A 27,781-nucleotide genomic window follows, 5' to 3' on the forward strand; every position below is an offset into this window, starting at 1 on the left:
TCCTCCTCAATTAGAAGCTTTTAAAATTGCTGATAGAGGACGTAAATGGTTTTTATTTACTACTCAGATCTTTACAAAACATCTCCATGACCTTGCTTCATGCTGGCTTTTCCTAAATGTAAAAGGTACCCCACCCCACACATTTTTTTGCGTGTATTCCAATTGATACAACCACTAAAGCTTTTTATTATTACTGCTTCCAGTTCACTTCCATAAGGGTGTCAGTAAACAGACTGATGTATATCACATGTCAGACACCATTGGCTTTTTAAACAGTGTCTTTTGGGGATATGCTCTGAGCAGAATTAGGAAAAGCAATGGTAATTAAGCTAGTGGCCACCTGGGTCCTTTTCAGTTCTACACTAAAAAATTAAAAAAAAAAAAAAAAGAAAACAAACAAAAAAAACCACCACAGAACAAAAAAAACCCTCTTACTAGGTAAGACAGCAACCCAGAATCAACAATACATGTTAGGCAAGTGATCATTCATGTTTTCTCAAGACAAATATGAAGGTCCATCAGAATGACTTCTGTTATGTTCCTGTAGAATACACCAGAAAGAGAGTACTGAAAAATTCTCCTGAAATTATAGTGGCAGTGACACAATATTTCTGATGATTGCAACTCAGTTCTTCACAGCTGTAAGTGTGAAGCTTTCAATAGGTTAAAACCACACACAAGAGTACAGGAGAGAGGACACACCATGTCCAAATTCCTACTGAACAAAACTTTATCAACAGAAATACTAAATCAATAGCACTGTAGGTAAAAAGATAATCACAAATGCCATGCAGTAGACTTACAGATGGCAATAGTTGGAGAAGAAAGTTCAGATATAGTTTGATGAGAAAGAACATATTCCTACTACTCTAAAACAAAAAGAGTTAAGATTAACGAACATAAATGTATGTTGAGCACCTAAGACTAACCAGTGTTGTTTCAGGTATAATAATTCCTGGAAGTTATAATAATAAAAAAGAACAATCAAAATAAAAAGGTTTTTGCAAAATAGTTTCCTGGGCCATGACTAAAAATAAACTTGTCAGTATTGGTCTTCAAATTACCATTAGACAAGGCAGCAAGGTACATTACCTTTGAATTACACAAAGAACACTGATGGATTAAACATGCACTTGGTTGTTTTTTTTTTTTTCCTGTCTCCAGGAAAAAAACCTCACAGCCTCCCAATCATTGGGAAACTGAACAAGTGCACCCAGAGTTAATTAGTTTAGCAAGCCTAGCATCAGAAAGCAATCTTCACCTGTATGTCTAGCAACTCTTAACCTGCTCATAACTTTATCTTAGTATTTCTTTTGACTTTCTTGATACAAATCAATTTTGATTTCCCTAATTACATTAATTACTATGTTAAGCAGTGAATCCTAAATAAGAGTAACCTACTGAAGGCATTACTGAAGAATATCTTGACCAGGCAGCTGTATCTTGTATTCCAAGGTCTTCTCAGAGAACACATGCTCTCTGATGCCTATAAGATCTGAAGGAGCAACATGAAGATCAAACTTACTATATCAGTCATATCATTTAGTATCTCCTTCAACTTGCACCTAAAACAACACATAAATAAATTACCATAATTTAGTATTCAGACTTTACAAAGGCCAAGTGACACTGCTCAGCTCCTAGTTCTCTTCTGCCTATGCAGATACATACTAAAACCCTTTTAACAGTGAGATTTCTTTTTAATTGGTACTAATACCTTTTATGTTGAAAAGAAATTCTTTCAAAGCATTGAGTGAAATAAAAAGTAAGTACAGAAAAGTTAGAAGAACAAGTAAAATATATCTAAGTTTTGATAGGAGAAATGAACAAAGGATTTTAAAGAGACTAGGACACTGGCTCTTGAGGGATGTACCTCTGCACTTTATAGAACCTCCTTACTTCTGAAGTAAAAAAAAAAAAATCAACTACAACAACAGCCTAAATGGACAACTGGTCTTTTGGTTAAAACTTTTTGTGGGCACAGAGACTGGCCTACAGCATCAAACTTGCATCTCTTCTTCACTTTAATGTCAATTTCACAAACCTCAAAACAGTGAGACGAAAAGGAAGTTAATCTGACATATAAAAGTTGCACACATTTCTAATACATACAGATACTTCTATTTGTACTATCCTAGACTTACAGCTCTACAGTCATTCAGACCTGTTTTTGCTCCTCAATCTGTGTCAATTCTAAACTGATCTGAAAAGGAAAGAATAGAACAGCACCTGAGAGGAAGGTGGTGAGCAGCACATCCACCACCTGCATAAAGAGGACTACTCACCTCCCACAAATACAGGTGTGTGACCTCTCCAGTGAACTGAAAGAAAGCAGCACATCTATTTTCAAAGCAGAATCTGTTCATAACAAAAAGCTGTCAAGATTGGAACTGCAGGAAAGATTGAAAAATTCAGAAAGCTAAAAATCCTTTGTCTAGTCCCTATCACCCCATGTGTGGTTAAAATACTGTCCAGAAAGAGAAATTCTGCACAACAGAAAAATTAGAAAGACTCTTACTTCAGGAGTTATGTATCATCTCTGCTCCATGGGGTTCCCTAAAATCTTAAATCCAGCATCCTTTCCCAAAAAGTTTATCAACAGTTTCATCAAAATGTCCTTCAGAAAACTTGTTTCCAATAAAATTCTGTTTTAAGATTACTAAACAGCTGTAGTGATGCCTTTTCCTGGTCTTAAAATCAAGAGTTAAACACAGTTAGAGGGGAAAAAGGGATTTTACACTGGTATTTATTTTAAGGATCCTTAGGTGCACACGTCCAGGTCAAATGCACTTCAATGCACACCGCAATGCACACCCACCAAAGATCTGGTATATCATTATAGGACTTACTAATTAGCATATCTATCAAAGATTCCCTAATGAGAGGCTCAAGTGAGCCCCGCTCCCCAAGGAGCCTTCCCCTGGATGGTTCTATCTCAGTTTACAGAATGTGTTCTGGAGAGGACCTTGGAGTCTGGGGCACACTGACCTCTAACTATGAGGCTTCTAAAATGTTTGGTCTCCTAGCTTGACAAATAAGTCTAAGAATGTAGGCAAAAAGCACTAAGAATACAGAAGTTATAAAAAGGTATAAAGGGGTATAAAAGAAAAGGCAAAAAATCATCATGGCATCAGTAGAAGTCTACTTATAACAGTTCATTAACTATCACTGAATTTTACCTTACTGATAGTTAATGACAGAGGTGGCATATATCTTACTATTCTTATAAATGTGAGGACCTGAAATTAGGAGATCTTTTAAATGGTTATCATTCTATGAAACATCAGAATCTCTTATTTCTCATAAATTGGAAAAGAAATTTCCAAACTATTTCAAAATGCTCAGAAAGTCAATTCTGACACAGTAGGAGTAGTTGCAATTCTATGTAAAATGCCAAGCCTACATTTTGTCTAACAGAAGTCATCTTAGGCCTGATTTCTGTCAGTAGAGTCACAGTTTCACAGTCAACATAGCAGGTACAGAGTTTATTCAATGTCTTAAAGTGGTTCACATGGTTCTGTCTGCTGGTATAAAAAGAACCATAAATGTATACAAAAAATTTAATTCTTTATCCCACATCCATTAAATGTCTCAAAGGACTCCAGGCCACCTCCTCACACATGTAAGTAAAAGCTGAAGAATAAAAAGCAAGGACTGATTTTATCTCAAGGTTATGGAAACATCATTAAACCATAAAACCACGCTGTCAAAAATTTATCTTGACATTAGAAAATGTCTCAGTGGAGTTAAAGCCTTACCACGTAATTAGCTGCAGATAATTCTGTTTAATACTGAGGATCAGAATTTTAAAACAGTCACAACCTTGATAAATGGCATGTTAAATAAACTGAAGCTTCCAAAAAGTGATCAGATAACAAAAATGAGAAAACTCAACTCCGACTCAAAGGACAGTTGATACAAAAGCAAATTGTCAGTAAGGACAGGGCAACACTGTCAGAAAGAAAGGTACATAACCCTTCTGAAACGCCTCCCCATTCCCCAGCTGGAATTTTCCACAGGTCTCATGCAAACTAAAAATACATTGGGGTGAAATTCTGCTCCCAGGAAAGAAATGGCAAAATTGTCTTGATTTTCAATGGGCAGTTTCTACAAATGTGCATTCGGGGGCATTCTCTGCCTATTAATCATCACAGGCAAGTGAATAAAACTGTAATTAATTTTCACAAAGACAAGAGCAGTGGACAACAGAGAAGGAGGACTGTTTAAAAGAGCTTCCGAGAAGCTCTTTTGACCTAAATTAGGTTGGAGATTTTCCAAGAACCATCTGGAATTTAGTCACCTCACTGCAGGATAATTTTTCTCTTTTGTCTGACAGTCTGTTTATTTTCCTTCTTGAGGATCCAGCATCAAACAGAATAAAAAATGACCTCTGACTGGATCTTTTTTTGACACACAATGAAAGAACTGATCCAAAAAAGTTCAATGTTCGAATAAGCACCTACTGAACTTGAAAGGAATGTTGGAAGCGGTTGGGAAAACAAGATTACATCTTGAAGTCATGTATCTGTAGTATTTCTTTATTCTATGACCACACAGGGAAGTCATCACAGCTGGTCTTCTTTAGAGTTGTACTACAGAGAAGAGACTGCAAAAGTCTTATCAGAGACTTTACAGTTCCAAAGTCTTAAATTTTACCTGCTGAGAATAAGCACCTCTATTCAGCTTAAACAAAAAAAAAAAAAAAATTGCATGGACATCCAGTTTATCTTCCAAAAAACATTCTGTGGGAATGGCAGAAAATGTCTGCTGCTACCTCACTATGGATGGGGGCATACTAAATTAATATTTTAATACAATATCACACTTCATAACACACTCGTTTGACAACCAAATTGGGAAGGCTGTAAAATGCCACATGGAAAATTAGACAGTGACAACAAGGTCTTACAAAAAGCTTGACAGTTGTGCTTGATTGAACTCTGAATGAGATACTCATCTTACTCATGTAAAGCACATGGCTGTTGACAGCTCTTTTTCCCAACCACTCACCTGTCCAGTCAGATTCTCCTATCCCTTCTGCCAGCTCTTTTTAGTATTAATGATATCAAGTATGTGTACACATGACAGGTATATGTCATTTGCTCTCCATTTTCCCAGGGCAGACTATCACACAGACTAAATAGAATGAGCAAAAGAAGGAAATGAGCCCTGCTTTAATGGACAAAAAAACCCCAAACCAAAGAACAATAACTTAAAAACTCAGTCCTTTTCAATAGGCTGGGGGAAAATTCACAGTCAACATACAGAATATATCAAGTTTAAAATATCTGTGTGATATCAAAGCTATAGTGGAGCAAATGTTGTCATTAACAGGAGCATTCCCAGTTCTCCAGTTAACAAGATATGGAGCTGGGAAGTCTTGGCTTTCACTCTGCCTTTGATTGCCACTTAGATCACCTTGGTAAAATACATGGGAGGGAAGAGGAGGTGCACATATGTGCACATTCTTGTGCATGTGTGTACATAAAAAATTTAAAAGCCTTCTGTATTTTCTTCACCAGTGTTCCAATGTGTTTAGTAATCATCACACTGTTTCTGTAAAGCCACCACAGCCAGTCTCCATCTTAAGCTTGTTTATTACATAGAAGGCAACAACATTCGGAAAGAATTTCTTACAAGCTGCAACTCAGTTCAAACTGAGTAGGCAGTGATCATCTTCTGAAAATCAGTTTTATCTTCAGCTGCACAAAGTCTCTACACCCAATAACACAAGGTGCATGTTTCAAGTGAAATGCATCTGACAAAGTTCAGGCCAAACCAGCATGCCAACAAAGACAGTAAAACAGCTTCAGTGGAGATGAGGTACTACATAAGGGGTTTTATCTATACAACCTTTTGACTGGGTCTATTTCAGACTGAATGGTTTCTCAGGTAAAATTACAGCTTTACATCACAGCAGTCTAATCACCACTAAAAAAAAAAATACAGAAAAACAACACAGTTGATAAAATTGTTCCTACTCCTGTCCACAGCAAAAAATAAGGTTCCATAACTTTGCAAACAGATTTTTTAAAAATGTTAAAAAAAAAAAAAATTATAGCATTTTTATGTCATTTCTCTCAAAGAGGCTCGCTCTTTTATTTATATCAGAAGAAAAAGAAATCTTATCGTTTGGCTTACTTCATAAGAATACACTTACTAAAACAACCAAAACATAAATAACTTAAGACAAATCTTATGGTAGAATTTATCAATCAATTAGGAATCAAAGAAATTAAATGGAGTTAAAACTATGAGTACTCTTCATATAAAATATTTCTGCTAGCATTGTTTGAATTTAGCTTCCTGAATTAAATGGAATAAAATATCTGCACTAAAAGCCAACAATATTTAGTTAGTAACACAATAAACATTTTACATACTGTGGAAACTAACTTTAAATACTTTCTATGTAGTCTTTCAGAATAAATAATCTGCAATGCCTCTGGAAAAAGCAGCTTGTGGGATACAGTACTACCACAAACATTAGCATATACTACTAAATGACAAAATAGGACAGGAGCATATCTGCAAATATATCTCACTTTGCAGAAAAATTCTAGACTGAAGAGTGATGTTACGTGCCCTTTATTATTGTAAAAAAATTTTAAGTGGATTAACTCAATTATATTTGAACTTCCTTGCTTTTTTTTTCACCCAACAGCTTTAACATGATAATTGTAAAAAAAGAAAAGAAATAATATCCTCTGGCTACTGCTTTAATTCTGAAGTGTTGCAATTATATAAAAGTTATACTTCTGCTTAAATACTGACTGAATTTAAAAAAAAAATAGTTTGAATTCACTTTGTCATATATCACACTCTGAATGTATCTACTGAACTCCCACGCAGAAATAAATTGCAAACATGAGGAAAGGATAATTTATGAGTTGTCAAGCAACCAGATTTTAACACTTACTTTTGTGAAGATCTGAAAAAAGTCAATTGCAGGTGGCAATTGAGACTCATCCTGGATCTCAGTTTTCAAATACAGTTGCAAAGTCTGCGCAAGGTGCCTGAGGCCATCTTTCATTTCTTCACTTAACCGTTCAGTGTCTTATGGGGAAAGGGAAAAAAAGTAGACCATGTCATAAACACAACATTTCACCAACATTTTGAAAATGTCCAATGGCAGCCATACAGTCTAGACATTTCCAGTCCCAAAATTAATCTTGACAGAGGGCAATTTTGACAGAGGGCAGACATTTCTCATTTTTTGTGACAGTTACCTATCAACACACAGCAGAGTTTATCAGGTTGCTACTGCCAAATCATATGAATACGATAGCAAGTTAAAGATCAAAAGCCAATAGATAAAGCAGATGTGTAAGCAGATGTAAGACATTACATACAAAAATTAGGCATCTGGGTTTGTAACATTAACCACATTAGAAATATGCTTGGAACTTTAAGCAGCAGTACATACTTTCATACTGTACAGATGTGTCAGAAACACTTTATGCTAGCAGATGAAACAGAAAAGTATTTATAAACAAAAGGAGTTTCATACAGAGCAACTGGTAAACAATGAATATGAAAGAACATGAAGTAAATATCACTTTCTTATAAAGCACAACTATTCATGTTTTACAGATAAAAATCCTGAAGCAGATAGAATCACCACGCCTGATTTTCTCATTATGTGATTATGCATGCATCAGGTCTCTGATAACAGGGAAAGTAAAACTGCTGGTGCCCTAGTAAGTTCACTGCCTGATTACCTGCTTCACATTTGCTTTTTCCTACCAGTTAGTACAAAATGAAGAATGTGAAGCTGAACATATTCAAGCGCCAGTCTATAACAAAAGGCAGAGATTTATTATGCACTGTGAATCAATTTTATCTCTGCATAATGGTGATTTGTTATTTTATTATAAACATCTATAGCTGCCCACAGCACTACCCATGTGAAATTAACAATGTGGATGTTTGCAGGTGATTTTGCAAGCATGAATGAATATAAACATTAGAAGTCCAGACATGCATGCTTTTCACAATGTATTGAAAATCTCTGCTATAGAAACGTATAATATCTATGAGGATGGTGTCTTCAAGAGAAGCAGCAAACTTTTAGGTGACTGAATCAAGTTTAAAAAATATAAAAGAAAAACCATAAACACACACTTGCATTTCTTATATAATATTCCTTTGAAACCAAAAAAGCTTTTTCCTTCAAATGTAATTTTTCAAGACAACATGTGATTTACCTTAAACTATCTATAATATATGGCAAAATGTATTATAACAAAGAGAGGAAGGCATGGCTTGTTTCACTATTGGCAAATAAAACAACCCTAGACTAAAGAAGAGAAATTATATAAGAAGCACGTTATAAATGGACACTGAAGCTTAGGACAGATGTGAACATGAATACCAAAACCAACTGGAACTTCAAGGAGAACTGACAGAGATGGGAGCAGAATGCAATTATCCACACTGGAATCTGTCCAGGACATCAGAGCTAGTGATCCAGAAAAAAGTCCCATAGGAACCTTAATAGAAAATGATCGAGACCTCGTTTCCAAAGCACATAAGAAAACAAGGCCAAAAGAAAAATGAAATTAAATTTGTGAATGTCTTCATTTTCTCTTTTTAAGAAAATTTTTTCAATTGTTTAAGAAACCTGGTGTGGGAGAAAAAATTCTATAAAAGGCCTATGGAAAATTTTCTAAATAAGACATGGGGATTTAATGATGCAACATTGATACTTGTACAAGTAAAGTAGCAAAATATCTGTCCCATAGTACAGCAAACAAACTATTTTCTGAATACTGAGTCTTGGTAGGTAAAAACAAAGACTACTTCTGAATTACTGTAACGTACAGAGAACCCAGAGAACTAAGGAAGGAAGAAATTGTCTTAAGATAAATGAGAACTACCAAAAGTAACAATGCTCAGAGAGATACCCCTCCTACTTAATCTGAGGTACATAAAGGAATAATTCAGGGTATATAAAGGAATTTCAAGGAACTATGGAGATTGGAAAATAACTTTATAAAGGGCTGGATGCCTCCACATGCTTTGTGGGTTTTTCATGTATCACGTATTTAAGCAGATAATTATTCAGTAAGTGTATAAAACTTTATATGCTTCTATTCAGTTTATATATCTCCCACACTAAAAATCAACCAACAGTATAAAGTAAGGTTGAAAACTAATTGTGCAAAGCAAACTAGGAGAGCATAGTGACATTAACAATTTTCAAATAAAATATTTTGAAATTCCAAGCAGGGGAAAAAACCACCAAAACCAAAAAAAGATGAAAGGAGTATCAAGTAGAATTCTGTCACGTTTCTGATTAGTGTTGAAACATTATCTTCTATTACAAAGAAGCTTCCTGAGAATGTTTTTGCTTCAGATTACAGCTTGAATTCTGTTCATGTGATTCCCTTCAAAGAAATCTTTTCTCCTATATATTTAGGCCTCTAATAAAAATGCATTTCTGACTTTTGTATAGATTCCACTAAGTTCAGAAAAAACCAAAAACTTCATCAACACCATTCATAAAATTGTGCAGCAAATGAGGAAAGTGTTATGAAATAACAGGAGCTTTTGAAGCATACAGAAGCAGCAAAAAGCATCACAGCTACTACAAGTTCTCACACCAAAACACTTTTGGATTATTTTAACCCCAAAACCACAGAGACTATCTATTCACTCTATAACAAGGAAGCCAGGAAAATAACACAAGTAAAAGCCTTTCCATAAGATTATGCATAGACCATTTGTACTGTAGTCTGTTAAGCATCAGCTTCAGTTAATGTGCTAATGTCCTAAACACTTGGTGCTGGGGAGTTAAGAAGATTCTACAGGAATTGTTATTAAAACTCAGAGTAAATACAGATGAAACACTAAATGTGGATCTGTCATTTGCCTTCTCCTAAGCTACCAGTTGTTTCTGTATCATGAGAGGATGGTGATCCCATCTGGATCACAGGCCATATCACCATTTCCTTCAGAATGAGAATTTTAGCAGAAGCTTCTGGCCACTCTACAGACTTTTTGTACCATTTATCCATATGCTCAGCACCAAGCTTCTCTCCAGACAACTTATCACACTATTCCCCTTGTATTCAGTCAAGTCTAGGAAAGCTGAGATCATCTCCTGAAGGGTACTGAGGAGCCCCAGTTTGTACAGAATGATCAGTTACAAAAAAATCTTTGCCTGCACTAGAGACAACTGCTGTACAAGTAATCAGTATTTAATTTGTAAAGGGAGACTCTTCCCTCCAGTTCCTCCTGTGCCACTCTGCAATCAGCCATTGGTACAATAAATATTTTTTTTTTCCTTGTATCCCAGCAGTGTCATGAAGCATAAAAGTCCATAGTCTTCATCATTTTAGCTTAATTTGAAGCATATGTTCTCCATAAATATTTGTTACACGATTTGAGAACATCCATTGCAGAAAATCATTATGTTTTAAATAATTGAAATGTATTCCTTCTATCTACTTTAATCTGCTGCCTTATTAAGGTCTTTGCCCTTGCAGCTTGGGAGAAGGCAGCAGAATGTCAGGGTATTCAGAAGTAAGATTAATACTATGTATTGCATTTTTTATGTTTATGTGGGTTTCATTTCTAACTAACTATACCAATAGATCAAGTTGGTTTTTAGCCAAAACTCTCAATAATACTAAAAAAACATTGAGGTAACCAAAATATTCACATTACTCTCCAGAAAATCCCTCTAAACAAGATGCAAAAATGAACCAAGGATGTATTTCTTCCTTTCTAAGTCTTCAAGATGCCACAAAACATGGAAAAAATATTTTCTATTTCAATATTTGCTCTACTAAGAGATTGTAATAAGCATCTTTTTCTAACCAAGCAGTTGAAACTTGTGAAGCCACAAAAGTAATAACTGCACAGTTTCACCTTTTTTCTCTATTGAAAAGTCATGTAAGAAAAATATAAACATAATCTTTTTAAATTTAATTTTTGTTCCTATTTCTGGAAGTTATTTTGAACCTTTATGCAATAGCACATAAGTACCAAAAAAGTAAAACCTCAGCATAAAAATATATGCATTTTTGTATATGTATGTAAAAATATTGTCACTGTATGTAGTATGGCAGACACTGGGTAAATTAAAAAATGAGCAGGCAAGATGTGCATTGTACAATGAGAAAATAAAAATATTAAAGCAAAACGTCAGGTGAAAGTTTTGCTTCAAGACAACAGACATGTTTTTCCTTTTATCTTTGAAATAACTGTTCTTTCCCACAGAGGCTTTTTTGTCTTTGATTCTGTTACTCTACAGAGCAAACCTTCAGAAGGCAAGCTGCAAGAAAATCAGATGGCCCTTTCGTAAAGCAGACCTTGGAAGTATTTCCTGAAATCTGGCTGGCAATTACTTACTCGAGTGAAGATCAGAAAAAGAGTAGAGTCTCTCAGAAGGGCATACTGATTGTCTGAGCTGTAGAGAAAAACAGATAATTGACACTTACATAGCATGTTTTGTCTTGAAAACACCCTACAAGATTGATTATTCCATGTGACAAACCCATAAGACAATTAAGTAAGGCCAACATCATCAACGTAAGTCCAGGACTTTCCATAAACTATCCTAAAAACCTAAATTTTTTTGTTGCTATAACACTTTCTACTAATTTTAATTTTTTTAACACTTGGGCAGCTTACATTTAGTAACTTTGGCCTTTCAGAGTATAATTGAAATCAGTTTATGAGGGTTTGTAGTTTCAGAGTTCATGTGACTATAATTAATGCACATTATTACTAGGTACATATTTGCCCTTTAAAAACTATCATGCACAAACTCTTCCCAACAATGTATAAAATAAATGTGAAATCATATTTTATCACCTCAGTCCACAACAAATGTCCACACTTTTATCCAACACAGACAGTATCACAGCAGGTTCAGCAAAAAAATGAGCAAATCCCTTTTGATTTACAATCCCACGCATTCATAAGCTGCTTAAACTAACAGAAAATTTAGTCCATATAAAGTAATCCAACCATGGGAATGTCAAACACCCAGGACTTCCAACAGAGTTTAGAAAAATATTTTTTAAAGTAACTGAGATTAAGAGAACCCAACATGGACAGCATGGCATTATGCCCTCTGAAGAAAAGTCTAGCTACCAGTGCTTCTGTCCTTACCACTCATTCAAACAACACTGAATGAGGCTTCCATTAAGTTAATAGAAAAGCACCAATAACTTCAGGAGTATTAAAGGGAAAGCAGTGTCTCCCTGCATTTTCCTTCCAGGCAGGAATAAGCTCAGAATGCTACCACATAGACATAAGTAAAGAAAGTCAATAAACGTGTCCCTTGAGCTTAATTATGTCCATTTTGGTATCTCTTGATCCTTTCAGCACTTCTGCAAAATAATCAGTTAACTTGTAATGTAATTTGCAGTCCAATTTTTTTCAGCATTCTCAGTCACTTCAGCCTTGTAGCTCATAATTACATTAAAAATGTAGAGTGAGAAAGCATTTATCAGAATCTGCTGCACTGAATCAATTTAAAAGAATGTCACTTACTAGTTTAAAAACAATCCTGCCAGCAAGTCTGACAGAGTCTGGAGGAAAATTGGGCTCAACGCTCTTAAGACACCTGCATTCCTGCTTGTGGTCCAGCCAAGCTTCTTTCTATCAGGATTTTTAAAAAGGAAGAAAAAGAAAATAAAGAGCATTTTATTTTACATAACCTGTATCCTATTTTTTTATGTAAGTACACACATATTTGATACATATAGTTATCTATAGCTATATATGCACACAGATATGCTCAAAGCAACGTGCACTGATTCTCATTTGTTGTGGCATGAAGCAGCAAGAGTATGCAGCTGCTTACTTCACGAGATTGGAGAGGACCAGAAAGGATGCTAACATACACAAAACTCTAGGCGTGTGTTCACTCAGCAATCAAGACTGCAGAGGCCTTCAGAGTCCATTCATTTCACTAAATGCAGCTGCTCTAATGCAATGGTCAAGTTTTCAGTGCTGCAAAAACTGTCCCCAAACATCCCTGAGCTGATGAGGGGTCAATGCCCACAGCTGGGAGGACTGGTGGTGATATTTTTCACAGTTCAGACCAGGAGTGGTCGCTGAAGCCAAAATAGAAGACAGAACCAACAGTATTTTAGTTGCATCTATTACCCAAACCTGCCATTTTTCTTTCAGGGGCAATTTTGATTAGAATAGCAGACAGAGACTGCTGAGGAGAGTCAGGATGACAAGATAAAGGAAAGCTGCTATACATTGAATTATGTCTCTTTTTTTCGCTACCATTCATTGCTACCCCAAGATCAGTGCAGGAGAGGCGCAAGAACGAGTCTTCAGCTAAAGAAACATGTTGGAAGAAACAATTTCTGATCACTTTTTTTCTTGTCTTCTGTCTCTACAAGCACAAAATTCTGTTTATAATTTACAAAAACTCCAAGTCCATCTCATTAACGTACTACATATTTATCCATTTTATTTGCATATTCACAGTTTATGTTTGAAGCCACACAGCTGTTTCAAATAGTTTTAAAAGCAAATTAAAAGAAAAGGGCACAACAAAAATTTCCTACAATGACAAGTACTCAGAACCAAGGGCTTCTGAAGGGTGACATTTTGTCGCAAATATGCAGTAAGGGAAAAAAACCATGAACTCAGAAAAACGGCTCCTGTGAGGTGAGTGCCACAGAGAAAATGATTGTCTAATGTTAAGTACATGTTCAGCAATTAAAAAAAAACAGAAAATGGCAGAGCAATGTGTAAGGGCACATCAGACCTGGAGATGCTGACATGCAAGTTAGAAACATTCCAAAGGCAATCACACGATTTATTCTTACCCTGAATTTAAGTGAAGGAATTGTTTCAGGTAACTAGGTTTCAGCGCCAGTAGCATTTATTCTATTTAATTTAGGATTTTTTTCCTACTGTGGCATGCACATAATAAATAAACTGAATTTTTTATTTCTTTCAGATGCATGAGAGATTTGTGATTTCATTTCTTTTACCCATAACTCTGCAAGGGGAAAAAATGACACCAAGAAGGCATTAATCCAAATACAGTTAGTGTCACATGCTGTCTGACAAATAAAAGTTAAGTATTTAGTGCTGAATAGAATTATCCTTGCCTAGGAAAAACAAGGTCATGCTTGTAAATGTCCAGACATCATTCTGTGTAATATAGTTCTATTGGCATTTTTATCCAACTTAAACTAAAAATGTTCCTAGCAGTAAGCCTTTATCTGTCAAATTTTTTCCTCTACATAAATGTTGCAGAGAATTTTAAGCATGTTAGAGGTGATATCAAAATGATTAATAACTTACCCAACCAATAAAGCCCTAATGAGATGAAATATGCTGTACCACATAGCATCATATGCCATGTTTCTTTGAGAGCATTCCCATGTGATAAGAATAGTTCAAACACGTGGCTTCCATGAAACAGCACTTTGGCCAAAACCGATGCCAAAAAGGAATCACTCTGATTCCTCTGCAGAAGGAGCTGGAATGGGGACTGCCAGTCACTTATTCCCAGCTGGTTAGGGAGAGAGAGGAAAGCTCCAAATGCATTAAATAAAATGAAATTCAACAATATTTTTTCTTACTACCAATACAGCATGGATACAAATTACAGGATAATGTGAGAACAAAGATTAGTGACCCTGGAGAGATCTAATTTTAAAGTCAGTCTCTAACAATACTTATTGGTTGGGTTTATGTTAGTCCCACATTTCTTCGTGGGAGGGTTTTCTTAATTCTGTGTATCCTGGCTTTCAGTCAAGGTTTTATATCCTATATCCAGCAGAAGTATAAACACTGCAGTGCAGAGACATGGCCACCTGGTATGACCCTTCTCCTCCATGCCAAGGAAGGTCCTCCAATTTTGCAACTATTTCTTTTTCCCCCTGTTAGAAATGAACACTGATAGAAGGAGGCAAAGAATGGCAAGTGAACAGTGCCGGGCAATACAAAACCCTCCTCCTCCAGGCTTCACTACACTTAGAAACTTGGAAAGAATATCCTTCCATTTATCTCCTCCCAAAGCATTGTATCTCATTCAATCTCAGTGCATCCCAAGTGCAAACCCAAGGCTTTACCCAAGTGAAAATGGTCAGCACCCTTATGGCCTCAGAGACGGCGCAGCACAGAGCCCTTTACTGGCGGCAGATTGAGAGTCTGCCCGCTGCTCCAGCACCACACCAGCTCCAATGACTCCCTGGAGAGCCCAGGCCCAGGATCACCTCCTGCTGGCTCAGGTCACAGGCAAAGACCCCTCACAAATGCCTGCAATGTCTTGCACATTTTTAGCTGAGCGATTTTGCCAGTGCACATCCATTCTTTCATATCTGTATGCTATTGCTGTCTCCCCACAGAGCCTGAATCTACAAAAGATCCTAAACCAGTGTTGATGAAACAAAGGTTTCCCTTGTCTTCTATGCAAGATCAAAAAAAAAGAATGCTTCCTGCAGATTAATGTGCTAATAAAAAGCTGTTAAAGACCAGAGCTGATTAAAAAAAAAAAAAAAATCAAAGCAGGTATTTTTCCATTGGAATGTTTTGATCTGTTAAAAGTAAATAATCTGTAATTTCCAAAAGATTGTTTGAATTTTTACTGAATGTCTTTTTTTTTAAATTATGACATTTTACTTTCATTACATTATTTCAATAACGTTTGATAATGCCACTCTTGAAATTACTCTTCCATTTTTCAGGGATTCTCATATATATCATTGTTCCCCAATCTGTGGGATGCACCATAATCAATAAACATCACAAAAGTGATTGTGAGGAGCAGCAGATGTGATAACTACCTTTGGAGAGACACCCAACCAACATAACATTGCTAGAAGGCAGGTAGCCCATGAAATTAGGCATCAACAAGTGGGAAAGGGGCTACAACAGGGCTTCAACAGGGGAATGCCAAATAGGGTCAAAAACCAATGAGGTCTGACTGAAAGGAAAAAAAATTACAAGCAAAAAGCCTATATGTACTTGATCCTGAAATTAGAATTCAGTTGAAAAAGGTCACTCCAAAGGATCTCTTGTCATAAGTTCCAGTTCCACATTTCTAATATTTTTTAAATGAAATTAAAGTGGTAAAAGTGCAAACAGCTTGCTTCAACTGGCCTGAAAAAGAAAAATAATGGGAATTTTTGAAATTTGGAACAACTCACTCATAATCTTCAATATAGACATTATGGAGATTTGTAAAAACTGGATATTCTGACTTGTATATAGAATTTTTTCAGGACTACTGCCTCTGCAAAAATATTTTCCCTTAAAGGATAACTATTCTCACTTCAATTCCCAAAAAGAGAGACATTTCCAAAGACTATTTCTTCTCTTTAATGTTAGCCTGAAGATAGCTTTTTGTACCACTTGACATTTTAAAACAAATGAAGATGTTAACAAGATATTTGCAGCTTTAAAAATAGCTCTTTTTGGTACACTCCGAAATAGAAATCCCCTGCTGCATTTGCTTTGAAGTTTCTTTCACAAAATCCACCTTTATTCTAAACCCAGTACACCTACTGAGATTAATTTTTTTTTAAAATCAGATTCTGATATTAATTCTGATTTCATTTAATGTATTTATTACAAAACTCCAGAAAAGTAACAGGTTTTAAGCCTAAGTGTTTTGAGTTGCAGTATCATACATCTAAAAATAATCAAATCATTCTGCAGCTAAGTGTAAACTGCAAATTCAACTGCATAATTTGCATTTCAAAGTTATCTGAATTTATAAAACCAAAATAGTCCTGCTTTGCCAATATTCACTTTTTTTAATGTGCAAACTGCTGTTTCAACAATACCCTGCTGTTTATTTGTTGATCAATTAGTTCAATTAGAAGTGCACATATTAACGAATTGCACTTAAGCTACAGAGGCTAAGTAGGGCACAAAGCATTTGGTTTAGCTTTCCTAACAGCTGCTATAAAACCAGAGCAGCACAACAGTTTAGCTGGCTTATTAGAATAAATAGGAATCAGAGGACAGTCCTCAAGAGGAAAGACATCTGGCTGGTCTCAGTTTTATCTGGATCATCTGTTTCCAGTCATCAACCCCAATGAATTCCCTGCATTGACTACAAAATAACTTTTTTTTTCCTGTTATTCTCTATCGCTACCTAATATCACAGGATATTACAGACATTAATTCAATATTAATTTATTTATATTAACAGTTCAAGAAATTATGTAACTGCAAATACTCAGCATGTTAAGTGCAGATTACTTTCAGCAGCAGTAGCCTGTGTCACTGAAATTCACACCTACAACTACAGATGGCTTCAAGCATGTGAACCCCAGAGCTGGAAGCACAAAGCAAAGATACTCAAGATGGCTTCAGGCTATCCCTTACGAGTCCTTGAAGAATGTTCACACAGTTGTGCTTCTCAAAGGGGAAGCTCCAGTTTCTACCTCCATTGCCTCTACATCTAAATTGGAACAAGTTATTGCACTACACCTTGCAGATTTGATCATGCAGGTCAGTGCCAGCACAGTCTCATTTCTCATTAGAGATCTGCCAACAGAAGCTTTACCAATGACTCTCCTAGAAGAGATTTGTTTCAAACTTACCTTGCAAATACTCTGGTCTTTCGTAGCCTTTACGGCCATGTTTTCCTTATGATCTCCCATAATAAATCTACCTGAGGCATTATTATTGATGCTACAGTAAGCACCTAATGCACGTTGCACACATTTGCCATTCAATGAATCAAAATGACATATCTTCCTCATTTCCCTCTCCATATGTTTTAATCCCCAAAAGGAGGGATTTGTGGCATCTTGAGAACACTACAGATTATTCTAAAGCAGAATTATTTATAGAAGCGCATGATATGTGACAAGCTCAGCCCTGAGGAGAAACACTTGGGGGTGTTGGTTGACAAGAAGCTCAACATGACCCAGCAACATGCAGTCATAGCCCAGAAAGCCAATTGTATCCTGAGCTGCATCCAAAGCAGTGTGTCCAGCAGGATTCTGCCCCTGTGCTCTGCTCTGGTGAGACCCCACCTGGAGCACTACATCCAGCACTGGGTCCCCCAACATAAGACCATGGGGCCTGTTGGGGCGAGTCCAGAGGGGGGCACAAAGATGACCAGAGAGCTGCAGCACCTCTCCTATGGAGACAGGCTGAGAGACCTTGCAGCAGCCTTCCAGTACCTAAGGGGGGGCCTACAAAAGAGCTGGTGAGGGACTGTTTACAAGGGCATGTAGTGATAGGACAAGGGATAATGGCTTCAAACTGAGAGTATACTTGGCTTAGACATTAGGAAGAACTTCTTTACTGTGAGGGTAGTGAGGCACTAGAATAGGTTGTCCAGAGAAGCTGTGGATGCCCCATCCCTGGAAGTGTGCAATGCCAGGTCGAATGGCATGCTTTGAGCAATGCTTTGAGCAATCTGATCTAGTGGAAGATGTCTGCCCATAGAACAAGATGATTTCTAAGGTCCCTTCCAATCCAAACCATTCTATGATGCTTTCATTCCATGATCATTGGAATGTCAAAGACTTAACTTAAAAAGTTACATTCATTTCCATTTTATAGACTATCACTACTAGTGTATTTTTTTCTAGTTTATTTTCTTCATTTTTCTCTATGTAGGAAAAGAAAAAAAAAATTCAAAAACACCCCCACCCCAAAAAAACAACCACTACCAACCCTCACCCTCCCACCAAAAAAAGAAGTCATAATGCAAAACTATGAGGAACGATTTCAAACTTCAAGTGTTCTATAAGGCAATCTTCAAGGTTCAAACCGCAGGTGCCAAGGTTGAAACCTCAGGTGCCTGCTTCTCTGCTCTGTTCAGCCCAGTCATTTATGCCTTGCATATTTGTTATACCTTACAAAGTCCTGCCAATTGCTGCACACATGCCTAAGTGACAAAACAAGTCAAATATAAAAGTTAAGATTTTAGGCCTGAACACCTTTGAGAACTATTTCGTAGGATAGAATCACAGGATAAGTCACGTTGAATGGATCTATGGAGATCTCTAGCTGCAAAGCAGGGTCAGCTCTGGGGTCAGACCCAGCTCAGAGATTTATCCAGTTGGGTCTCCAAACCCTCAAACACACAGATCACACAAACACCCTGTCCAGCCTGTTCCACCTCTTGGCTGTCAAGAGCTTTTCCTTGTATCCCACGTGAACCTCTGGTCTTTCAACCTAAGCCTGTTGTCCCTTGTCCTCCTGCCATGCACCAGTTTTCTTCTTGAAAACTTCCTCAGAGATGCAGTTTTCCTTAAGGCCTCCTCTTCTCAACACACTCTTGACCCTTATTTCCTCTTAAAAAACTGGAATGTAGAATTTACCATTATAAAAAGTATGCTTGAAATACAAATTCTTTTACTGCAAAATTATTTTTATGACTTTGAGCTTTCAGTCTACAGACAATGAAGCTTAAGAATTATTCATCCCCCTCCCACCAAGCACAGTCAAACACCACACATTTCAACTTCATTTTGTCTTTTGTACTAGTCAGAATCTTACATTTGTAGTTATAAAAACACTCAAATAAAACAAGGCAGCATGTTTACCCACCCTGTCCAAAAACTACAAATGAATTGCAGTATGGAGATATGACAACATGCAAAATGCATGGAGATCCTGTAAAAAAAGTATTCAAATACCTATTTTCTTAAACCCTTTATAGCTGTTATTTTTCATCTTACCTGACAAGATCTACCACAGTATTTAGCAACCTTGCACTGAGAGCACCTGTGCAGATTTTCATTCCTGCTTAGAAAAAAAAAAAAAGAAAGGGTTATAAATACAGATGAAGTTTCGTATTTATCCTTCTTACCTAACAATTTCCAAATATTCCAAGTCTCAAAAAATATCTTAAAAACAAGAACAGTCTAAAATGCACTGTAATGCAAGAAGAAATTGTGCATAGTTATGTTCAAAGCTATAGTCACAACTCTTTACTTGTGTCACTCAGCACCTCTGGGGCCACTTTGGATCAACAGGAAAGTTATCAAATGTGTTTTTGTCATGTAGCTGTAACTCTGAGGAGATTGATTTTGTAGATAACATCATAATTAGAGCTGTGCAATACAGCTAGGTAATATATTTACTATCTGAGTCTTGTCTTAAGCAAGCAAGCATGACTATCTGTCTTAAATAAGACCTTGCTGTGAACCTGTGGCTGTGACATCAAATTTTATCTTTATAACAGAGTCCAAAGTTGACATGTCAGCAAAAATTCCTATTCTAAGAAAACACTTCTGATCAGTGGACAATGAGAACAAAACAAAAATTCATGGGGGAAGTATAAAAATCCAATGAAAACTAAAAGGAGAACTCACACCTACACATCACAAGCCAAAGGTTAAAAGCACCTCCTGACTGTAGTACTGTTTTCTGATACTGTCTTAATTTAGTTATATGACTTAAAAAAAAGTCACTGAAGTTCTGTACATTTTTAGACAGTAAGTAAGCATTAAATGTGAAAGCACACACAGAGCAAATCTTGCACCCCAAATATATAAGTAAAGATATTTACTTCAGGTGAGTAGAAATGAGACAGATTTTGAGGCTTCCCTTCCCTCTTATTTTCCTGTAGAAGATACTGAACATGATACATTGTTCTGGTAACACTGCAAAGTGTTCACTTTCATTTCTTAATATGCAAGGCTGCTTATGTGAGTTATGGTCATTCATTGGGCTGGGAAAACAATATATGGTTTTTGTTGTTAAAACTGAAGGCAGGTGATTTCCATTAGAGACACAACAATTATCTGGGCTCTGACAACAATTATCTGGGTTCTGTGGACAGCACAGCCCTCACTACTTGCCCTCAGACTTCCCCCTGGCCACCCCTGTGACCTCAGTGAAGCACAGGCAGCTCACTGGGTGACACTATTCCCTTGTGAGCTGCACACGGCTGAACACGGCTCACACCCAACAAACTGTCAGCAGGAGTTATTCCTCCATTCCTCCAAAGCCCCTTCTCCATCCTTCTACAAGGCAAGGAAAGAAGGGTCAGTCATGCCACTGACACCCTCTAAAGGTAATTTTAGTAATGGTGTCTTTGTGTTGCTTTGCGTTTTACATTTAGCTGCCTCAAATCTCATTATACAGATTAATTCAGCTTTCCAATTTAATTGGGAGATAACTAAGTGTCTAAACCAGCCCATTTCAAACTGAAGGGGCAAGTTTAAATGATCAGATGAAGGGCTTTACTTTGCAGGATCCCCAGTGTCTGCACATCAGTACCAGGTGTGCTCTTTTCACTTGCACTCCCAACTGATGCGATTAAAAGATGTAATTTGTTGTCTCTGCTGTCACAAAAGAAAACTCCACTGCTGTTGTCAGCAGTCTGGAGGCTGCATACCATATAGTCAGATTCCCAGACCAACTGCTTTGCAACATGACCTGTATTTCTTTTACTTACACCGCTCAGTTCTTCCCAAATTTTAATTTCTATGGGTGACTTCAAAAAGGTAGAACAATACCCAAAGGCCACATGCAAACCAGACAGAACCAACATGCACACAAACTTCGATCTAGAACTTCTGGATAAACATCCTTGCCCACTTATTTCAGCTGTGACATCAAAACTGAAGAGCAGGGGGGCACAACATCAGAAATACCACGGAGCATCCTCTAGCACAAACCAACTTCTCCTTTCCCTCAAGTCCTGAAAGTGATATATTTTGCTGATATATCAAAGTTCTACTATGTTTGAATTATTAAAAATAAGAGCTGATACATTATCTTTGGACTCTTTTAGGCATTTGGGACACTTAGACAGCTGAATTGGTCAAAGACTGAGAAGAGCATTATGAACAGATTGTTACAATCAAGTAAAAATATTTTCATTTGTACTGCATAAAAATCCCTATTTTGTCACACAATATTTCGTAGGTATTCATGCTAACTACCAGGAGGAAAAAATAATTTATAAACATTTCAGATATAAGTACCTGTTCTCCTACAGCATTCTTTATATTCCTATCTGAAAAGCCAGTCCTGGAGACAGAAAATACTAGCAACTGTTGGATTTCTATAAACAGAATCTAAAATCTTATACATGCACAATAGGTTTTTGATTTTAAGGTGCAATGCCTGAGGATGACTCAGAAACAAGTGTGAAATCTTCATTTTCCCAGCTGGGGAGAGCTGCTTCATCTTCAAGGTTGAGCAAAGACACAACCTTAACCACATTCTGATAGAGGAAGATATATTTCTCAATTTAGGTTAGAAGCTCATGTCAGAGTAACCTAGAAAACAAAAGACAGCCAAGCAGGTAGAACTTTGGTTTGCTCTTCAGCTCCCCATATGCACAGCCACAGACCTCGAGATGGTCACTAAGGTCCTTTTGGCCTCTCTTTCTCTAGATACCTGCTTTGTATTCAATATTCTACACTCTTGCCAGCAGCCTCTATGAAACTCCTCTTTATTGTTACATAGTATTAGTTGAATGTCTAAGTGCTCACCCTATACAGAACAACTGAGCAAAAACATTTTGAAGGCAGACTTTGTTTGTTCTACATGTTATTCATCAAAACACACCAACGAGCTCACAGTTTGATAATGGAGCACGTGCGATTTTAGTCCCAAACACACTGAAGTACCACATAGTCCCAGCAGCAACAGGTAAGGTGCCGATTTCCAAAGCAGAGTCATTAAAACGTTTTGGAACCTGAATTTAAATGAATGAATACCCACAACAATTGGAAAAGTTTTTCCTACAGTTTTCACATTCTTCCATGAGAAGGCTAGATCCACTAACCCTAACACACTGCAAGCATGCCTTGCCTTGGTAGACCTCTTGGTAATTTTCCAAGAGACGCCAGGATTTACTGGAATCATTAGTGTCAAGTCACCGACACATATTCGATCTCTCTTTTGTAACACAACTAGTAGAGGTGTCTCCATAAAGCAGCAAACTCCCCCAGCATCCCAGGAAGTTTCAATACTTTACAGGGCTATTTCCTTTGTATCCTCTGTCTCTAAGGGTTAACACTGCAGTAACACACTCATACACACACATAAATCTAAGGATCACCACTCAAAATTGGAATTTTGGTCAAGCTGACACTATCAGTCAGGTTATTTGAATAAGGTGACTCCTTCCTGGTGCCATTTAATGAATGAATTATCCATTCATCTTTGATGTTTCTTTGAATGACAAATAGATGTAGAATGCCTGTCAGAGAGCTGAATAGTAAAGCTGCTAATTAAGTCATTGCTTTCTCTTCCAATCCTTCTTCGCCCTCCTGGACTAAAAAAATTCCTTTTTATTTATAGCATCTCTGGATCTTGCAACATGGCATACTAAGTGTAACACAGCATTATCTAAAACACTAACTCTTAAATCCTTTATACTCAGATTCATGTATTCGTATACAGAGGACTTCAGTGTTTTAGAACATTTTAAGAAGGCAATTTCCCTGGTTTATTTCTGTCCTTCTCAATATTTTATTGATGTCATAGGTTTTATTAAAGGAATTTTAAAGTCACTGTGAGATACTCCCATGCATTTCTTATTACCTGTAAACTTCACCTGGAGATAGTATCAAGTTCCTTACAAGGTACCTACTGCATTTCACCTAATGTGACCAATTTCATGGATGAGAAAATGCACAAAATTTGATCTAATGGGTTCAGTAATATTTTAATCTCTAAAAAAGTTTCTGCTGCAACAAAAAAGGAAATATTCAGTAATTAAAAATAAATTCTTAATTTTCCAACACAGTGTAAACAAGATTTTGCAAATGACCAGAACCCCTTATAAAACAAGCACAAGTGAGCATCTTAGCCTGTACAAAAACAACAACAAAAATCAAAACCAAAACCCACATGAGTAAAGTAAGCAGGGGTTGTCAGTTGACCTCTAGCATGGTATTACAGTCAGATTAAGAATCTTTCCTCTGAGGAATTTGGTTATTGCTAAATCTTTTCATCATTATAGTCTACAAACACCATTCATAGAACTAGCTCTCCCAATGTATACTGAGAAGGCAAAAAACCAACCTCAAATGCAGAGGTTGGCAGAGGAATTTCCAAGAGATTGATATGGACAGAAAACAAAAGAAAACCTATGAGACAGGGAAAAAACTAGTAAGACAGCTCAACTGGAATTGCTCCAGTGGGCACACCCTCCCCAGCAAATTTTGTTTTTTTTTTTTTTAATATGTTTAAAATCTTAAGAAGAAGGTGAAGAGATTGACAAGGGTTTGCCCGGACTATCAGGTCCTATCAGAGCCGCACCTGCACTCTCATAACTTAAAAAATACTTGTCCTTTTAAAAACAACACATAATACTTCTGCTTGCCAGGAAATGGCCTAATACAATTTCAAATACCACAACAAAAGTCAACCAAATACAATTAGACTACTTAATTTATAATGGAAATGCATCTACACTTCTCTGCTGATTGCAGGCACTTGACTTTCAGCCCTACTCACAAGGTGTCATATATAACAGAACACTTGATTACCAGACTGTGTACAACGTGCCTTTCTATGTAGTTTATTCACACCTCAGCTTCTGCCACATCTTGCAGGAAAACAGGACTATCTCACACAAATCTCTTACTGCATTTTTGTTGTTGATATTATTTTTCAGGTAATAATCCTGCCCTGTATACATGAATGAAAAGAGCAGCTCTTTCCAATGTATGTCAAGTTGAACTAATTTCCTGAACAAATTCTTAGACCTTTGCAATTCAGTCAAACTGTCAAGTGTGTAAAGTCTGCTTGGATTTTCTCAAGTATGTGCATTTCAGACTTGTCACAAAGTGAAAGCAATCAATACCTGCAATAAGCCAGCAAGTCATTCATCATTTTAACTAATATGCCTCTGTCTTCTAATAATAAAAATAAAGTTGTGAATAGCAAACAGCCATCTTATATTTGGGAGATTTGAGAGCACAGGGGTTATGTTAAATGCAATTATAGCTTTCTCTCCACACCTCCCTCCCAATAATGAGGTGTAGCAACACAGTTGGTTCCCAGCTGTTACCCCACTGCTGACTCATGTGGGCACCAGGCACTGTGGGGAAGATGGCTCTGGGGACAAGGATGAACAGTGCTGAGGGCCAGGCAGCACAACCCTGGGGCATACGCACCTGCAACATCCCAAATCCAAGCCAGCAACAACTCTGCAGCCAGTGAGCCATGCCCACAGCAGGGGTTCCCAGCCCCTCTGGTGCCCTGGGTGCCAACTTGGGACAGCTTGGCAGGCTCATGGCTTCCCCTTCTCCTTTGCCAAGACCCTGGATCTGCTCTGTGTTCTCCAATGAGCTGGTGGAGGAGAAGACATCTTCCAGAACCCCAATGGGCCTCATCTGAAATAAGGCTGCCAGGCTTTTCTGCCCTAAGGTTATTCTGTACCCTGCTCTCAGGTCCCACAATGGATCTGGGCAAGCCGGAGTACACCAGGTAAGAAGCCTTTGAATTCCATGTGAAAAAATCTCACATATTCTCCACTTACATGCTTCATTTTGTTAAGTACATGAATTAAAATTTTTTAACCTAAGAGCAGCACTGGGAAGTAGCTTTCTGGCAGGTAGAATTAGTGTTAAAAGATAGCAACTACAGCTAACCATCAATGATCAGTCACTTACTCAAGTGAGAACTAAGACCTTTTATATAAGGAAAGCACACCTACTTTCTTTCCAAATAAAATTATCATCTACTTCATACCTGAACATTCTATAGAAGCAGTATTGCATTGTCCAGATTAAAAAAAAAAAAAAAAAAAAAAAGAATACATGGACAACCAAAGCACCTACTCTGTGATGAAGGGTTAGTTAAGACAATTTGCACTCTAAAGGACACCACTTACTAGCAGAAACAAAAATTCAGCACTCAGGATGATTCCCCGTAACTTAAATCTTGACTTCTGAAGTCATACTTGCATGTTATTGTCTGTAATTCTTCTTATACCCAGACATCTACTTAACACCCTGAAACATTTCTGCATGCATTCTACAAGAAAAAATTAGAATTCAAATGGATGAAGAGAAAGATTATCCTTCTGCTTAGAATTGGCATCAGTTCTGTTCAGATCTTAAAAATATTTTGTACATATATACTGTCTGTATTTGGTTTTAAATTATACACTCAACGGATGTATGGGTCATACAACTTTAGCTGACAAGACATTCTGGATCTTATTTTTTCTCTGGTTTTGTGTGTTAAAATACTCATCATTCTTTTCTGCCCCTTACTTTTTCTTCTGAAGAATACCTGGTCTGCAAACTGTGAAAAACATATTCTAAGTAAAACTTGTAAGGGCCTACAGTCATTTCTTCATTGCAATATAACCTTTTCTGACAATTTAAATTGGAATTTTAGCTTTTTCTTCTTTTGGAGGTTGCATGAGCCAAAGTCAAGGGTGGAGAAAAACAATAAAAAGACATCCAAAAACTAGATTTTCATTTACTTCTATGTAGAAACTGGTCTTTGTGTACACGCAGTGATTGAAGTATTGCCAAATTTGGATAAGAAAGTGTTTATTTTTCAAAACTTCTTTGCACTAGTTTGGAAAAGATTGATTTTTTTTTTAAACATCCAACACTCAGAATGGTGAGAGATCCCTTACTGTAACTGAAAAGTTATCTAGAGCCACAAAGAGAGGATGTTCCCATGATTAAACTGAAAAAAATAAAAAACTATGTTGACTTTTTGAAAATAGAGACACTAGAAGTGTAGTATTTACTCTGATACAACCAAGAAAGAATTATACCCCTCTCCACCAAGCTGGCAAATGATGAAAAGCTTCAGATGCTGTGCTTTCCAGTAAAATTAGTGAAGGAACATATAAGAAGAAATACCAAAAAAATACGGCCCACAAGTAGGCATGAAATTTAATCTTACCTTTGAATTCTACTTCTTCATTCAACATTTACCTCTCATCCTAACCTACACAAGAAAACACAAGAAAATCTCTCCACTGAAAACTAAAAGATTTACCTTAGAAGGAATTTTGGTAGTACAAGGCCCTTTAACTTGTTCAGGAGAAGCACTCAGCATATCCCAAAATGGTGGTTTTTTGTTCTAGAAGACAGACTGGCTTTGGAATAAAATACCTTTTACATGTTGTAAGCACATATATGGTATATGTACAGACACACACACTTCATCAATGTGCACAATAAACAAAACACCACCAGTGTGAAAATACTGCAATTATCCCCTCAGCAAAACTCACAGCTGTCCCCCACTGAGAGCACTGAAACAGAACCACAGCAGAAGTTGGCTGCAAGAGCACTAGGTAACCACCACAAACTGCCTCTGACATCTCCTTGCCCTGCAAAGCTACTTTGACACAACTGCCCTCAAATCAAGGCCATCCCCAGGGTTTCCCTGCAGTGGGCATGCCAACACGCCTCCAGCAATTTCAGGCTTAAACAGGTTATTTTCAGTCACACAGCACATTCATTCCACCTTTGGATTTCAATCAAAGAAGAAAGCCAAATGCTGTGGAAGACCAAGATTACATTTCAAAATATGAAAAGGTCATTCATATCTATAACTTAGAAACCTGGAAATAAAAGCTACAGGCAATATTTTTAAATGCTCATTTCTGGAACATGTGGTTAAAATCCAATGAAGCCAAGTATAATAAAACATCCCATCTTTCACTTTTCCCTATAAAAATGATTAATTTGTTCATTAATCTACTGTATATCTAAGTAGTTTTTTCTTCAACCCACAGGTCAATGTTCCACCAAAACAAAGCTGTTACTCTAAAATATCATACTGATGTAAATATTTACATCCTGCTAGTATTACCTCCGGGATCATATGGATGTATCATTTTCAATGAAATACAAACCCCTCTGACCTTCTCAGAGAA

The 27,781-nt window shown here is 36.9% G+C and overlaps 1 protein-coding gene across 8 annotated transcripts in view; it reads right to left on the reverse strand.

Moving 5' to 3' along the window:
• Window positions 1-27,781, reverse strand: part of SMYD3 (SET and MYND domain containing 3) — a 399,187-nt gene that overhangs the window by 333,102 nt on the left and 38,304 nt on the right. For 3 of the 8 annotated variants that reach the window (XM_069009940.1, XM_069009932.1, XM_069009933.1), the window contains exons 2-5: window positions 19,641-19,704; window positions 12,508-12,615; window positions 11,359-11,416; window positions 6,920-7,056 (exon numbers count right to left, since the gene is read on the reverse strand). In XM_069009940.1, coding sequence (XP_068866041.1) covers window positions 6,920-7,056; window positions 11,359-11,416; window positions 12,508-12,615; window positions 19,641-19,704 — 367 coding nt within the window. Of the gene's footprint in view, window positions 1-6,919; window positions 7,057-11,358; window positions 11,417-12,507; window positions 12,616-19,640; window positions 19,708-27,781 lie in introns of all 8 variants that reach the window. The other 5 variants (XM_069009930.1, XM_069009931.1, XM_069009937.1 and 2 more) reach the window with 3 other exon arrangements.

The sequence above is a fragment of the Aphelocoma coerulescens genome, chromosome 3 (genome assembly GCF_041296385.1).
Source record: "Aphelocoma coerulescens isolate FSJ_1873_10779 chromosome 3, UR_Acoe_1.0, whole genome shotgun sequence".
In the NCBI taxonomy this organism is placed as follows: domain Eukaryota; kingdom Metazoa; phylum Chordata; class Aves; order Passeriformes; family Corvidae; genus Aphelocoma; species Aphelocoma coerulescens.